General features: G+C 41.9%; 1 protein-coding gene across 1 annotated transcript; it reads right to left on the minus strand.

The window, feature by feature from the left end:
* Window positions 1-1,094: 1,094 nt before the first annotated feature.
* LOC118020204 (flotillin-2-like) lies at window positions 1,095-2,947 on the minus strand. Its single transcript, XM_035020148.1, is given in 3 exon segments — window positions 1,095-1,819; window positions 1,822-2,085; window positions 2,087-2,947. Coding segments are annotated over 3 exon segments (1,293 nt in total). The 3' UTR covers window positions 1,095-1,651.
* Between the last annotated feature and the right edge of the window lie 14,919 nt (window positions 2,948-17,866).

The raw sequence follows: 17,866 nt of genomic DNA on the forward strand, positions 1-17,866 counted from the left end.
CTTTCCATTTTCCCTTCCAGGGTCCTGTCTGCTCTCCTCTATTTGTACCTGGATTACAGCAGCTTCCCCTCCAGCACCCCTGCTTACCATCTCTCATGCCCCCATCCAGTGCCCCATCTTGCCTTTCTATCCTCCATATCCCGTCCAATACAAGTACATGCCCCACACCATCTCTGACTATGTCATTTCACTGATAAAAATTCAGCAGTGACTTCCCATGGCACTGAGGATCAATTCCAAACCACTCAACATGGTCCAGATGCCCTGCAGGATCTGGCCCCAGACAGCCTCCCTGCTAAGCCCCACATGGGCCCCTCCCTCCAGTCTACCTGAATTACTCACCGCTCCTTGAGTTCATCGTGTTCCACATCTTCACACATACGGTTCCTCTAATTGACATCTGTTCCTGCTTAAACATTTGCTCAATGCCCTGCTGTCCTGCAAGCATTCCCTGATCATCTCCACTTCCGCTGGGTTTGATGTCCTCTATGGCACCCCAGGTATCACATTTATGCCTCTAGGAAAACACTTTCTTGCAACACAACCATTGATTTGCAATTGTTAATTTGCTTGTCGGTTTTCCACACTGGAGTACAGTCTCCTTGAAGGCAGAAAAGTGTTTTGTTCAACTTTGTATTCCTATCACTGGCACCAGTGCATTGTTATAAAAGTTCCTTGAATGAAAGAATGAACTACATATAGGACAATGCAGAATGAGGTGGGAGCTGTCACCTTCTGCCTTAAATGGCACTGAGTAAAAGCTTAGGTTCTTGGAGACCAGCAGACTTGGGTTTACACTTTGATTCTACTACTTATTGAGTGACAATAAATTATCTTGTTCCCCTGAGCCTCAGTTTCCTAATCTGTAAAATACATACATACATACACACACACACACAGGTATTTCATAGAATTATTTTGAAGATTAAATTAAGTGAGAGAATATAAGAATATAAGTTCTCCATCTTTTTTCTTCTTTTCTAAATTGCCTTACCAGAGTGCCTTGCCTCTGTGCCCCTAGGTGGGGAGAGAGAGGTAAGGTACAAGAGCAGGCCTAGGGCTGAAGAGGGCAATGGCCAGCGAGGCCTCGGGGGTCTGGAGTTGGGGAGGCTGGGGACTTCCTGGGGTAAGGCTCAGGGCTGGGGAGACCAGGCCAGGACCGAGGAGGGTGGCCAGCCTACCCAGACCCTCTGCACCCATGCCGCATCTTGGCAAGGGCCACAGGGAGGAGGGACAGGAGCACAGAGAACTTCAAGGCACCAGGATTCTGAGGAGCAGCAGGGCTACTACCCCCCCCCCAGACAGACAGTGGTTGTAATAAACGTCTTCAGCTTAAACTACATGATGTGTGTAGAGGGTGGGAGCAGAGATGGAGAGAAAATGACAAACAGACAAAGGAAGAGACGGGCAGGGAGATGGGAGACGAGGGTGGAAGAGACAAACCAGATGGATGTGGCAGTGAAAGTGAAGGTGTGGGAAGGGCGAGAAGAGAAAGGAGAGAGCCAGAGACAGGGGAGGGGGAAGACAGCCAGAGAAGGCCTGAGCACGCAACACTTCTGCTCCCTATAAAATGAGGCACCAGAGTCAGCGGCGTTCCGGTTGTCGCTGTGGTAGGAAAACGGCTGCTGAAGGGTGGAGGCCTTCGGGAGCCTCATGCCTGCACACCGGTGACCTTCTCCATTGGGGGTATCTTGGCCAGGTCCACGCCTGTGAGGGCCTTCACAGAGGCAGGCAGCTCAGCCAGCAGTCGGTTGACTTCTGATGTCACTTTGCTGTTGTCCTTGCTGAGGAGCACAGTCTCATCGACTTTGGTCGGGGGTGGGGGCGGGCGGCAATTTTGGCAGCAATCTGGGGCAGGGCCTCCAGCCCCAGCACCATCTTGGCTGCATCCCTGTACTTCTGGTAGGCCTCGGCCTTGAGCTTCATTCGCTCAGCGTCTGCCATGCCCATCGCCTGGATGACCGCTGCCTCCACCTCCCCGTGTCTGCGGATCTTCTCAGCCTCTGCCTGTGCTAAGAGGACCTGTTTCACCTTTTCATTCTCCGTGATCTGCTGTAGGCGGTGGGCCTCAGCCTCGGCAGGGGCAGCGCACTGTGGCAATGAGCTCCTTGTCGGTGCGAAGGATCTCCTGCACCTCCACGGCGACCTGCTTCTTGCGCTGTACAACCTCGATCTCAATCTCTTCCTGCCGGACCTTCTGCTGCTCCCAGGCCCCCTGCAGCTCATAGGCCAGCTGAGCCTCGGTGGTCTTGATGTTGACCTCCTCATTAAAAGCTGACTTTTGCAGCTCAAAGGCTTGCTTGGAGTCGGCAATCTTGGTGTCTGCCATGAACTTCACATCCAGCATCTCCTTCTTGCACTCTGCTTCCCAGATGCCTGCATCCCCCTTGGCCTCGGCCACCCCAGTGTCCACATCTCTCCGTACCACGGCAGTCTGAGTCTTGCCCAAGGAGCTCAGATAGTTCACTTTGTCATACACGTCCTTGATGGTGAAGCTGAGGATCTCGATGCCCACATGGCTGACGTCAGGGACCGCCACCTCCCGCACCAGCTTGGCAAACTGGTCTCGGTCCTGATAAATCTGCTCCACAGTTGGAGTCCCGAGGATGGAGTGCAGGTGCCCCTCCAGGGTCTGCAGGATGATGTTCTTGATGTCCTGCACATTCTTGCCCAGAAACTGCTCGCAGGCCACTGCCAGGAGCTCCTTCTCCGTCATGATCTTTACCTGTGCAACCCCTGTTACGAATAGCGGGACCCCCTCCGACGTCTCAATATTCTCACAGCGACACAGGATGGTCATAACTTCCAGAGATAGTCTCTGAGTGTCAGAGATACTCCACCAGGCCCAGGCCCAGCCACCAAACACGTACTGTTTATAGTCAGAACCACAACGGCCCCCTGAAACCACCAGCGCCTCGTTGGGCCCCACTGTGTGACAACTGCCCATGGTACCAGCGGAATGGAGGGCCCACTGGCACCGTTGGGACCTGGACAGCGCCGCGCGCACCAGCGGCCATGCCCAGCCTATCCCGCCACCCCCAGCAGCGGGCTCCTGCCCGCGCCCCTCCGCGCTTGCAGGCCCGCCGGAAGTAGGAGGCTGGGCACATAGAATGCAACCAGTAATCGTAGCTACTAGTATTCTTGTTACTATTTTTATTATTATTAAAGCATAGTCAATAGGGGTGCCTGGGTGGCTCAGTCATTAAGCCTCTGCCTTCGGCTCAGGTCATGATCCCAGGATCCTGGGATCGAGCCCCATATCGGGCTCCCTGCTCAGCAGGGAGCCTGCTTCTCCCTCTCCCACTCCCCCTGCTTGTGTTCCCTCTCTCTGTGTGTCTTTCTCTGTCAAATAAATAAATAAAATCTTAAAAAAAAAAAAAAGCATAGTCAATAGAAACTAAAAAAGCCATTTGGGGTCGAGTGGGATGTGTTCACTTTCATTTTAAAGGTTCATTATATCACTGAAATAGAATACTAGACCCCCAGGCAGTCTGTAACAAAATTTAACTAAAACAGCATAAGCAGACTGACAGACCCACCTTCTTTTGCTACTCCCTCTGGTTCTTCTTCTGTCATGGTGTGGTTGGGAGAAGGATCCTCGACTTTAAGTGTAATAACTAAATCACATCTATTTTTGTTTGATCTCACATTCACCTTGTACATATCTCACAAGAGGCAATGTGCTGAACAACAAATGAGGAGTTTACACAGCACAGAATACTAGAAGATATCCTGACCCCCAGGCAGAAGGTCTGGCTTAACCATGGCATTCACAAATGGTGTCACCACAGGCAAGGCACATCTATTCAGGCTTCTGTTATTTCCTCACCTACAGAATTACGAAAGTAGACTATCTGATCCTAAGGTTCCTTGCACCACCAAAATCATAATTACAAATGGAAGTATGGACCCTATCCTACCAAAAAAAAAAAAAAAAATTGTAATTGCGATCGGATTAAATTATTAAAGTATAAGTGACCTAATTTTGCCCACGTTGTCCGCTCTCCCTCTGCTCTCATGATATCACCAGACTCTACTTAGATTTCATGTAATGGAATCCCTGGAATGTGGGAGGTGTAGAAAATACAAAAGCTGCCTCGGTGGTTATCTGGAAGAGAGCAGAGACAGCTGCAAAGTGATGGAGCAGGTGGGTGGAGAGGAAGAGTGGGAGGAGGTTGAGAAAGAGTATAGGGATGGAATGGCATAGATAGGGAAAAGTTCCTGGGTGCTACAGGAGGTAGCCATTGGATATAATCTCCAGCCCCATTTATGTCCTTCTAGAAGAGCAAGTACAGCAGATTCAGAAGGACTGTATTTCCCTGAATGTAGCACCTCCTGAAAGATTGGACCAAATGAGTCAAAGTGTCAAGGGACTGAGAGAGGAGCCAACTGGAACATCCACAGACACGTATGCCCTGCATATGTGTTTAACTTTCAGGGTAAAAAAGGTCAGTGAAATATGTTTGGGGTGCCTTCAGAACACTTTTAAAAATTACATTTTTGGCATTTTAGAGACAAGGGAAAAAGAAAAGTGATAAATTTCATCATCGTCCAATGATAAAATGGTCAGACCTAATGAAATCCATTTCAATGACATAATCAAAATAACTAAACAAGTTTTCTGATATTGTGGATGGGAAATTAGTTTACAAACATTTTAGGATTACTCAGAAAGTTTACCTTTTTTTTCTTTTTTTGTTTTAACAAATGTTAATAAGGCAGGTAACATGGTCTCTATTTAAAGAAGGGTAAGACTACCTTTCTACCCAACATGGCTATCTTTTCAGCTGGATTTTTAAGGAAACTAAATGTCAGATAAACAGCATGTTTGAAGACATAGATTCTGATGAATTCAGGGAACCATAAATCATTTAGTTAGGCTAACAGGGGGCAGTGGTCATTATCACGTCCGCATTTTTTTTTTTAAGATTTTATTTATTTATTTATTTATTTATTTATTTATTTATTTATTTGGAGCACAAGTGGTGGTAGGGAGAGGGAGAGAGGGAATCCCAAGCAGACTCCGTGCTGAGCACATACAGCCTGATGCGGGGCTCAACGGGAGGTGTGATCTCACAACCCAGAGATCCTGACCCAGCCAAAGTCAAGAGTGGAATGCTCAACCGACTGAGCCACCCAGGCGCCCCTATTAGGATCTGCATTTTAGAAAGATTGTTCTGATTGCAGAGTGGAGAATGGCATGCAAGGAAGCAAGACCAGGGAGTCTAGTTTAGGAAACTGGGACAATGATCCAGATGAGAAACAATGGGAAGCTGAGCCAAACAATGGAATTGAGAATGAAGAGGGGAAAAAAGAAAGGTTTTGCACTTATTATACATGTGATCTTGGACAAATTACTTCTCTAAACCTTAATTTCATAATCTAAAAAATGTGAGTAAGAGTACATAGGGCTGTTGAAGAATTTTAAAAAGACAATGCATGCAAAGCATTCAGCAGTTCCCAGAATGAGAAATAGAGACATGGAAGTAACCAGTAAATATGTGGGAGTTAAACAATGAGGTGGCCCAAATATCAGATATGGAGTAGAAAAGCAGAGGGCCAAGGTTGTCTGTGAAGAGAGCGGATCTCTGACCCCTTAAACTCTCACCCTCTTGCTGCTTCGGAGTCCCACTGCTTCTTTAGGGAAGATAAAACCATGTAAATGCTGGGGCTGCCACTACCAACCAGCTCTTTGCTTTTTGGCAGTTCTGCCTATGGCTCGCTTTTGGAACCAGCAGCAAGAAAGGAGAGAAAGTGTAAGTGAAGGTGGCTGGTCTGCCCTCTTGATAAATCCCACCACCATTCCTCACTCGGCCTCATGAAGCTGTATGGTTTTTCTCAGCTGCTCAGATGGGATGGAAAAATGAGGTCTGCCTTTTTATTCTGTTTTGATTTTGAGATTTAATTAGTGTTGTTTCCGGGGAATTCATTGCTTTAATTAATGATGTGCCCTGAATCTCTTAAGCGAAGAATGCCATTGCAAACATGAATATGTAATGAGTACAACTTTCTTTATCCCAGCTGAGGAGGGAGGTTGTTGCTTGGTTATCATCCCTCAGTACAAGTACAAGGACTTCAGGTACTAAAAGGAACTGGGCTGCAAGGTTTTATTTGTGTATCTGTTTTTTTTCAACTCAAGTGCTCTTTTGTTTTATTTAAAAGCTGGGTCCATTAACAAGGACACCAGAGAGAAAAAATAATCAGCTTGCTTTGGTGCACTTTTAGACCTTCTCTTAACTGCTTATAAATCAATAAGCTACGTTCTAAATCAGGGTTTCTGAATGTCAGCACATTTTGGACCAGATAATTCTTTGTTGTAGGATGCTGTTCTGTGTACTGTAGGATGTTTAGCAGTATCTCTGACCTCTACCCAGTAGATGCTAGCAGCATTTCCCATTTGTGATAGTCAAAAATTGTCTCCAGATATTGGGAAATGTCCCCTGGAGGCAAAATTGCCTCCAGTTGAGAGCCACAGGTCTAAATGAAGGACTTACTTTGTAGGAAAGCCAAGGCAAGGCATATTAATCAACAATAAACATATGTTTATTGAGGACTTGAGGACTTGCAAAATACTGTGTTTGGTGTGGTAGAAAATACGAAAATGCTCAAAGTATTATGCAATATTTAGAAAGACCTTGGACCAACAGTCTAGATCCACATCTGCTGCTTATAAGCCATGTGTCCTTCAGAAATACATTTACCTCTTCTACATTTCCTCATCTTGCTAAGGAACAAGTTTGAGAAATATGAAATGAAGAGATACATATATTTGCAACTGGATGAGTAGTCTTAATAATGTTATCTTAAAAGCCTCTAGTGGCCTATACAGTAGAATATTATTCAGCCATCAAAAAGAATGAAATCTTGCCATTTGCAATGACATGGATGGAAACAGAGGGTATTATGCTAAGCAAAATAAGTCAGTCAGGGAAAGACAAATACCATAGGATTTCACTCATATGTGGAATCTAAGAAACAAAACAGATGAACATAGGGGAAGGGAAGGAAAGATAAAATAAGATAAAAACAGAGACAGAGGCAACCCATAAAAGACTCTTAACTATAGGGAACAAATTGAGGGTTGCTGGAGGGGTGGTGGGTCAGGGTATGGGGTAATTGGGTGATGGACATTAAGGAGGGTACTTGATGTAATGAGACCTGGGTGTTATATGCAACTGATGAATCACTAAACTCTACCCCTGAAACTAATAATACACTATATGTTAACTAAATTAAATTTAAATTAAAAATTTAAATTATAAATAAATAAATAAATAAATAAATAAATAAATAAGCAAGCAAGCCTCGGGTGGTAAGTGAAAGGTCTTTGTTCTCCAATCTGATCTACTCAAAATTCTTATTATGGCTTACATGAGTGAGGACATAATTGACATGTTGATCAAATGTAAACACAACATGCCCTTGGAATGGTCATTAGCTGGATGAGAGCACAAGAATTTGAGATGATATTGAAAAGCCACATCTAGGGGTAGCTGGCTGGCTCAGTCAATAGAGCATGTGACTCTTGATCTCAGGGTCATGAGTTTAAGTCCCACACTGAGTGTGGAGCCTACTTAAAAAAAAAACTTTTTTTGAAAAAAAAAAAAAAAGAAAAACCACAACTACAAGAGATGCTTGTATACAGATAATGTAAAGTCATGCATTTGGACTCAGAAATTCACACCATAGCACAAATTACCAGATTGGGGAAGTCATTGTATATAGGGGTGAGGAAGGAGAATAGGAGACAACGAGATAAGAGATAGAGGCGTTCAAATTATTTTGGGCCTCCTAGCTCATATTAAGAGAACTTTGCCATTTACTCTGAATGAGATGGAAAGCTATTTAAGGGTTTGAATAAAGGAGTAAAAGATTAGACCAATTTTTATTGTATACGATCACTTTGGTTGCTGCATTGAGTATAAGTTAAATGGGGATAAGGACAGAAACAGGGAGACCAATTAGGAGGCTACTGCAATAAGCCAGGAGAGACATTACAGTGGCTCGGACAAGGTGTGGAAGGGAGATGCAACAGATTGCACCTGGGATATCAGAAAAAGAGAGGAGTCGATATGAATCTAAGATTTTTGGTGTAATCAGATGGAAAGATGGAGGCCCATGAGCTAAGATGGGGTAGGCAAGCTAAATGATTTAAAGGTAACATGAAAAGAGAACAGCCAAGAAGGAAGAATTTAGCTGATTCTACAAAAATCTGGACGAAAACCAAGAGGTAGAGTGTGTAGGTATGACCCTCTGCTTCAGGATAAGAAAGCAGCGGCACCAACAAAACAGGTAACTATCTGAGACAATGACTTAGTAATAATACCAACCTTCACTCCTACTTCCTATGAGCTAGGCCCTGTCAAGGACTTTGATACCATTATCTCATTTAATCCTCAAATCAGTCCCATTTCACAGATGAGCAAATCAAATTTATAAGTGATTAAGCTATGCAGAGGTTGGTCTGGGTCCAGACTGGCAAGACTGATAACTCTGAGTGTGATCAGGTTAATTTTCTTGTTGTTTTACTAGTGCTTCAACCAGTAAGCAATGCAAAATAATAATAACACACTTAAGAGCAGGGTGGGAAGGAGATAAATCTCTCTAGCGACATTTTTTCTCAAGGAAACATGCCTAAAATAGTCATTTCAGCAAGTCACATAGACCCTCCAGGTTAGAAGAATCTTCAATACCGTACTTGCCCTTCATTCCTTTTTAAGCTGGAGGGAACCACATCATTTAGACCCTTGTGTTGAGGCTCCAGCTTCATAATTTTTGGTTGAGCCACTGGTATTTAATCTAATTATTTCCATATTTCGGTTCTTGTTTGGCCAGAGTGCCCATTTGAGCCTTCAATGCAGCAGGTCTGGCCACGGTCTACCGTAGTCATGAGCTAGGATTCAAATGTGGGCAGTCTGACTCCTGAGCCTGGTCTAAACAACTGTCCTCCATACAGTCTGCTCATAAAAGCATTAAAGAAGAGACTCCAAACCCATTTGGAAAGATGCAGTGGAGAAAATGTAAACCTCAGATATGGCATGGACTAGAGAGCATAGACTAAAGCAGCTTCAAGTAGTCTAGACTATAAGATACCTCTCTGCCAACCTGTTGGGTTGGTGAGCTATGATAAAATATAGGAAAGAAATAGAGAGGTGTTGTTTTGTTACGTGTTTCTGCACAACAGAAATCCAAATTCCAACTACCTCTTCTACCACCGAGGCGTCCTCTGTTTTATCTTATTCAGCTTTCTCGTCTACAAACAAAGCATTTGCAGTGGTGTCTGCACATATTGTTTCTGCCCCCAGAATACTTTCTCTTGTCGTCTTTTCTTTTGGATAATAACAACTTCAAGACTTGACAGAGAGACCACATTTTCTGTAAGGCCATTCAGAATCCCACTCCTCTATCCAGTCGGCTTGGATCTCTCCTTTCTCTTTGATCCCAGAGACAGTCTCTTGGACCTGCTTTGCTCATCTGATTGTCATGTATATTTATTTACTTGCAGGTTTCCTGTAAGTAAATCTGTAACAATATACCCTTTCCTTGGATTGCTGATGATTTTCTTTCTGAGCTCTTTTCCAAGATGCTGATACAAAATGCTGTTGCTGACTGTTTTGAGTTTCGTTTGTCTAAGTAGACTTCTGGCTATCACATGCAGGATGAACTGGAAAATGAGGCAAGGAGGTCCATATTGGAGGCCCTTGCAATAGTCCAAATGTAAGGTGCAGAGGACTTGAATTTGAATGAGGATGAGAATGAGAAACATGAGGAATAAAGGAAAAATGCAAGAGATGTGGGGATGCAAGACATAAGCATACAAGAATAGATAAAAAGAGTCTTTTTAAATGAATGGACATTTCTGGCAATATGGTTATATAAATGTTAAGTGGAACCCCTTTTCATACAACACACCAGAAAATGCTAAGAAAAAAAAATCATGCAACAAAATTTTGAATGTGTAAGTGAGCTGGTAGGAAGGAACGGAATTACTCAAAGGAGTCCAATAATGCACAAAAAAACTAAGTTAGTGCAAGAGCCAACTTTTTCCTTGGAGGTACTTGCTGATTCCTGGTGGCCTAAAATCTGAATTTTAATGGGCTTCGGTCAGCATGCAGGAGACACAGTCAGAAGCCTAAGTAGAGTGGGAGGTTGAATCAAAGACACTTCTATAAAGTCAGGACCACCAAAGGGCAATACCCTCAATGAGTGAACTAGAAACAACCTCTCCCTGTGGAGAGACTCATAGTGATATGTGCCTTTCTCAGCCTTAGCTTAATGTGAAAAGAAAAAATATGAAAATAAAAGAAAAAGAAATGTCTCCCCTGGGAATTTCTCACAAAATCTATATTCTCATGGTTTAAGTGCCAAAATCCACACTGCCCATGTATTTGAAAACCCCAAGCCAATGGTAATTTGACCCTTGGGTTGATAGTGCTCTCAGAAACCTGGCAGGAAAATTAAATCCACTCTAGAGAAATTAATTTTAGGCACAGACTCAAAGAAAATTCTCAGAGATATAATTCTAAGATATATAAGTTCACAGTCAAAAATTATCAAAGCAAAAAGGAAAAAAACCATGATGAATAAAAGTTAGCAGGCAGAATAAATAGAATAAAACAATAAAGATTAGGTGTTGGAATAATCAAAATATTAAAAAAGTATGTTTAATATGTTTCAAAAAATAAAAATGAGCATTAAAAATATTGCAAAGGCACAAGAGACTATTAGAATTGGCCAGCGAGATTTAAAATAGAAACACATACACATTCTAGAAATAGAAAAAACAATCAAAATCAGAAAGCAGCAGATTAGACTCAGCGCTGGAGAGATTTAGTGAACTGGAAGATAAAGATTAAAACAAAAATTTACAAACCACTGCCCAGAGAGAGAAAAGGAAGCTATGAAGTAGAGGAGAAGACACATGAAGGAGATAGTCTGCCATACTCAATCAATTGGTAAGGAAACTCTGAAGGGAATATGAGCTGTATCAACTGCAAAATTCAGGTGACTTCAAAAGCTGCCCCCTGCTAGGCAGATTATTAAGATCAAAAGAGCACGGGTAATTGCTGAGTTCTAAAGCTGAGAGGAAAGATTGTCAATCTGAGGCAAAATATAGATGAAAGGGAAAATTTAACCATCCTCCTCTCCCTTCTCATTCAAACCAAAAGTGTTATATTGTTGTAATCCCAAAAGAACTGGGGAGCTGGGTCCTAAAGGCCACATGCCTATGGATAAACTTGGAATAGGGCCATTGGGCAGGGGATGATAGGTTTTCTGGAAGCAGCATTGATTGTTTCTATCCTCCCTGCTCATAGAACCCAACTAAAACATTCTAGAAAATAATTATGTCCACCCTCCCTCCTTGTGAGAAGTGGCCAAAGATCTGCCCCTAAGAGAAGGTGCGAGAAGCCCACCTTGCATGTCCTAGTTGTGAACATTCTTCTGCAGAAATAATCACACGTAAGAACACAAGCGGACAAGCTTTTTCTGTACGGGTCCAGATAGTAAATATTTTACACTTGAGGGCCGTATGGCTTGTACTGCAACTACTAACCTCTGCCAATGTAGTGCAAAGTAGCCACAGACAAGGCACAAATCTGCAGGGCGGTGTTCCAAAAAAACTTTACTTACAAAAACAGCTGGTGGGCTACAATTTGCTAACCCCTTATCTAGAAGTACAAATGCTGGCAGCATTCAAGAAATGACACTGTACTAAAATGATATTTTAATGATCACTCATTTTTAAACTCACATCAATACTGTAATTAAGGAACAATGTGCTCTAGCACATGGACATGGTGATACTATAAAAGCCTGGGAAATACAACCCAGTGAGTCCCAGTGGCCCAATTCAAACCATGTACTTGTGGTGGACAAAGTTTAGCAAGAGACTGCTAAACAATGTACACACGGTCATACAGATCTTAACAGATGCAGTGAAAATAACTTTCAGAAGGCACTGCATGTGGCAAACACTTCGTTCTTTTCACACAGTGGAAGTCATTCACTTCTGAGCGAGAGATACCTTGATGTTCAGGCTGAGAAGAAATCCCAAAAGAAGCACAGCATTAGAAAGCAGATGGTGTTGGGGCACCTGGGTGGCTCAGTCAGTTAAATGACTGACTCTCGATTTCAGCTCAGGTCATGATCTCAGGGTCCTGAGATCGAGCCCCACATCGGGCTCCACACTCAGCGTGGCACCTGTTCAAGATTATCTCTCTGGCCCTCCCCCGCCCCTCTCCCTCTCTCTCAAAAACAACAATAATTAATTAATTTAATTTAATTTAATAAAAGAAAGTAGATGTATTGAAGGAGGCCTATCAGAGTGCCTTCTCCTTTGGATTCTACCCCTGCTATTATAAAAGGTCATATACATGTCATTTTATCACACCTCTAGCTACAAACGAACAAAGATTTCCCAAAGATACAGCATCTGGAGGTTGCCAGCTAACTATTCTCTTTGCAGCATATTCTCACATCGAAACAGATATGAGCAAATACACCATTAGCTGCCACAAGATCTACGAAGTCTAATCTGTGATGATGGATTGGGCTTCAAACTTGGACGTGATAGTGAAATTATAAAGATTCTGCTCCAAACCAGGGTAGTAAGACCAGCAGCAATCTCTTTTCATTCAGCAGGTTTTAAAAAAGAACTAGGAAACCTGGTCCATCTGCTCTACATCAATCCTTTTACCCATTCACTCCCTCCCACTCACTGCTTCCTGTCGCCATTCAACCACATACCTGTCCTATGAACACCTGCTCTGGGAGCAAGACCACCTTCTGACAAATGGCAGTGTAGGCAATAGTCTAAGTATAGTTTGCACATTGCTTTTAATAGTTGACAAAAGGATGTATAATTTTTTTTCCACTGGTTTCTGTCTTAGCATTTCATTCTTGTTAAAAAAAATTTTAAATGTGGCCAAGAAAAAGAAACCACCCCTAATTCAGGATAGATCTCAAATCAAGCACATAATGATATGAGAGTCTCTAATAGCATTATTGAACCTAATCGAAGGGACCAGGGAAGGTTTATTTGAGGAAATAGCTCAAAGTTAAGATCTGAAAAGGAGAGGGAAGCTCACACTCAGGCAGAATAATCAACATTTACAGGGGCTCTAAGTGAGGAGGGCACGTTCTGCATGGAGCACTGGGTGTTATGCACAAACAATGAATCATGGAATACTACATCTAAAACTAATGATGTAATGTATGGGGATTAACATAACAATACGAACCATGAGAGACAATGGACTCTGAAATACAGGGGCTCTAAGTGACTGAGGTAGGGGTGTGAGATTAGACTAGAAAGGTAGGTGAGAAGCAAACCTTCTCATATAAGTTCCATTACCCTAAGATAACAGTAGGGTTTTAATCAGAAGATTGGGATGGGAGGAGGATGATATGATCAAAAAAATCCCTCTGGATGAAGAATGGAGAACAGACTGGAGGATGCATGAGGGGATATTCAGAGATATTTAAGAGGTTTTGTTTATTTGTTTCATTTTGTTTTGCTTTGTTTTATTTTTGTTTTGTTTAGTTTCGTTTTAGCAGCTTAGGAGAAAGATGAAACTATCTTGGACAAAGAGAAGTAGATGGATTCAAGAAATATTTACATGGCAAAATATCCAAAACTCACTGGTGGACCAGATATGGGGCTCAAGAAAGAGAAAGGTGTCAGGATGACTCATAGTTTTCTAGCTGGCCCAGATGGATGAATGATAATGGCATTCACTAAAATCATGAATAACAAAAGAGAATCAAGTTGGAGGGCAAGACCTTGAGTTCAGAATTAAAACAGTTTACCAATTAGGAATCTTTTAGTTGAGAGTGATAGGGGGTGGGAGGGATGGGGTGGCTGGGTGATAGACATTGGGGAGGGTATGTGCTATGGTGAGCACTGTGAATTGTGTAAGACTGTTGAATCACAGACCTGTACCTCTGAAACAAATAATACATTATATGTTAAAAAAAAAAAAAAAGGAAGATAGTAGGAAGGGAAAAATGAAGGGGGGTGGAATCAGAGGGGGAGACAAACCATGAGAGACAGTGGACTCTGAGAAACAAACTGAGGGTTCTAGAGGGGAGGTGCGTGGGGGGATGGCTTAGCCTGGTGATGGGTATTAAAGTGGGCACGTATTGAATGGAGCACTTGGTGTTATACACAAACAATGAATCATGGAACACTACATCAAAAACTAATGATGTAATGTATGGTGATTAACATAACATAACAAAATAAAATTTAAAAAACATAAAAATAAAATAGGAAAAAAAAAGCTCAAGTCAATCTAACTTAAACAAAGAAGAGAAGGTGGTGGCTCATGTAATTGTAAAATCTATAAGTAAGGCTGGCTTCACCAGTGGCCTCATTTAAGAATTGATGGTAACACGAAGATCCATCTTTCAATTCTGCTTCCTTTGGATTGGCTACATTTTCAAACTTTGCATGGTGGCTCTTGGCAGGTTCAAGTGTACATCATCACAAGACCTCATTCAGGGCAAGAGGAAATTCTCTTTCCAAAAAGTTGAACAAAAAATTTCAAAATCAAATCCTTTTATCCTTTATGGTCTTGATTTGGGCATAGACCTAACCCTGAACCAATCACTATTGCTAGGATGACGATATATGCTACTTGGATCCTGCTAAGTCATCTTCAAAAAGAAGTTCATGGCAGAAAATGGAGGAGGGTTATACATCCCAAAACAAAATCAGGCGCTTTTGCCACCAAAAGGATAGTAGACATGGGTAGTGAAAACAAAAGATAATTATCCTTACAGGTGAACATGACTTTTGAAATTAACAACAGGCAGGATGTGGTGGTCATTTAAGAAAATCTAAACTGATAAACAAGGGGTACTTAAAAATCAGCTCTGAGCATTGGCAGAGGTCAAGACTTACGGGCTTTCAGTAACAACTGGCTTGATACAAGATCACAGGCAGCATGGGGCAAAAGCAACATAAGACACATCCAAGAAAATCCATTTTTTAAATGAAGATTCTCTGGAAGGTCCATCAGATATCTTGCTGTGATATAACCAGAGTTGATTTTTTTTCTATTTATGTTTGATTCACATTACATAATATGGGTTCAGTCAGTCTCACTTATTTTTTCCATTTTATAAGTAAGTACTCCTCCAGATAGCAACAGAAATATGTAAGAACTCTGGCACCTGAAATAGACAAAAGCAGGAGGGAGAACAGCTTCTTTATTTCCTGTTGTATCAGCCAGACCCGTTTCTGTTTGGAAATGCTAAATGGTACACAAAAAAACCCTTTTGGCGGCTGTCTTGGTATGATGAAAGTGAAAAATAGTTTCCACTAGAGGGTGCTAAGCCTCAAAATAAAAATACAAACCAAGGACTTTGGATTTTTCCCATACTTTCCAATATTCATTGAGCAACTAATAACCTGGATTCGCCAGGAGGTAGGGGGGAAAAAAAGAGAGAGCCAATCCAAGAAGATGCATTACTGCACAGGTCACCTTTTGCTGTTTTTTGTTTTGTTTTGTTTTGTTTTTATTATTATGTTATGTTAATAACCGTACATTGCATCATTAGTTTTTGATGTAGTGTTCCAGATTCATTGTTTGTGCGTAACACCCAGTGCTCCATGCAGTACGTTCCCTCTTTAATACCCATCACCGGGCTAACCCATCCCCCCACCCCCCTCCCCTCTAGAACCCTCGGTTTGTTTCTCAGAGTCCATAGTTTCTCATGGTTCGTCTCCCCCTCCGATTTCCCCCCCTTCATTCTTCCCCTCCTGCTATCTTCTTCTTCTTCTTCTTCTTTTTTTTAACATATAATGTATTATTTGTTTCAGAGGTACAGGTCTGCGATTCAACAGTCTTACCCAATTCACAGCACTCACCATAGCCCATACCCTCCCCAATGTACAACTGATTCCTAGATCCTATGGTGCCTTCCACCAAAAGGCCACATATAGAAGCTGCTTCGTAGAACTGTCTATGCAGACTGGCTCAATCTTTCATCGTCAAAGTCTCACCCAGTGGGGTACTAATACCCTCTGTATGTCTGAGTTGCCTGTCTGTGGACACTGAGCATGTTTTCATTGTCTCATGCCAGTGACTACAGAACAGAAAGCGAGAGATGCACAGAAAGGGAAGAAGGCAAAATGATGTCAGATCATTCCGTGGAATTGGTCCTAGTTCATGCACAGCTGGGTGCTCAGTGCCTGGGGCTGGAACAAGTGGCCATAGGCATCAGAGACAGGTGAGAAGCCCACAACAGGTGTCTGACATGATGAAAGTGCTCAAAATAAACAATGCACAACTGAAAGGGGAAAAAAATACCTTGCCAAAGATACAGTGCCCATGCAAACAGCAGTTGGAGAATGTTTGTCCTTCGACAGTAAACATTAATTACACTTCCTGTTTAACAGGAAGTTCTTAGGTAGTTCTTAGTTGAAAACAGATTCCGTTAGACTTGCTAAGAAATCAGTTCTGTTGCTTCCCTGAATTAATCGTATTTCCCTTTGCCAAATAAATGCCACATTATAACTGATTGAATAAACAGTGTTATTTGGTTTTAAGAATGAGAACTTTTGAATTGTTTTTTTTTTTCAAGTTGATTCATTTTGAAATATTTATAACTTTCCCTGTGGCATTAGAAACAGATGGATGATGATGAGAAGACAGTTAGGCGGTGTCTTTAAACGACTATTGCACAATACCACAAGCTTGTTTTCCACTTGTCTACTTAATAAATCAAGCAAATTTTGTATAGGAGGCTTTGTCTAACTGCCATAATAATTTGCATCCATCCATTTGTCCCACCTGTTAGATAATACTTGTTCTAGATCCTCTTCTGTTATTTTTAACGCTTTTATAAAATATGCCATTTTTAAATTGACTTTTTACTTGGAAGTAATTTCAAGCTTATGAAAAGTTGCGAAAATAAAAATAGTACAAATGAACACCCATACACTCGTTATCCACATCTGTCCATTGCTAACATTTTACTCTGTGATATATGGTTGCACATCATGATTCTTTACCCCAAAATAACTCAATGTGTGTTTCCTAAGAATAGGGATAGTCTATCAAATAATCGATTATATAATCTACTGTCCAAATTCCAATATTATCAGCTGATCTACTAATGTCCTTTACAGCATGCCCCCCTCCAATCAAGGATCCAGTCTAGGGTCAGTTGCTGTGTTTAGGTGTCATGTCTCCTCAGCCTCTGTTAGTCTGGAACGGTTCCACAGTCTGTCTTTGTTTTTAAAGACATTAACATTTTTGAAGAATACAGTCCCACTTCCCTTTTTCTCATTTTATGATTGTCCGATGTGTCCATGTGATTAAATTTATTCTCAGGCAGCGTATGCATAGGTTATGTTATGCCCTTCTGAGGGTCTCATAAGTGAAGCCCAGTAACTTCTGTCTGTCCCTCATTGGAAATACCTTGGATCACCTGGTCAAGGCGTTGTCTGACTTCTCTGCTATGTATTTACTGCTTTTTAAATTCCTCATGACTCATAAGAAATCTGTAAGAAGACACTAAGAAACCATGTAAATATCCTGCTCCTAAGCAAAATCTCCCTCTAGATTTAGCATCTGTTGATGATGCTTGCCTAATTCAATCTTCACTATGATGGTGGTAAAATTTATGATTTTCTCACCACAGAACAGTCAGTCCTTAGCATTCTACTATAAGCAAGAGCCCTTCTTTCTCCCCCATTTATCTGTCATCAGTATGGGCTCATGAATTTCTATGCTTTTCAATAGTTTAGAATTACTGTACTTAATTATTCTGTTGTTTAAATCGCCCCAGATTTGGCCAGTAGGAGCCCTTCAAAGCTAGCTCCCATGTTCTTGTGACTTTTTTTTAGTAGCAGTTC

This window comes from Mirounga leonina, unplaced genomic scaffold (assembly GCF_011800145.1).
Source record: "Mirounga leonina isolate KUSES-001 unplaced genomic scaffold, KU_Mleo_1.0 Mir_173, whole genome shotgun sequence".
Taxonomy (NCBI): domain Eukaryota; kingdom Metazoa; phylum Chordata; class Mammalia; order Carnivora; family Phocidae; genus Mirounga; species Mirounga leonina.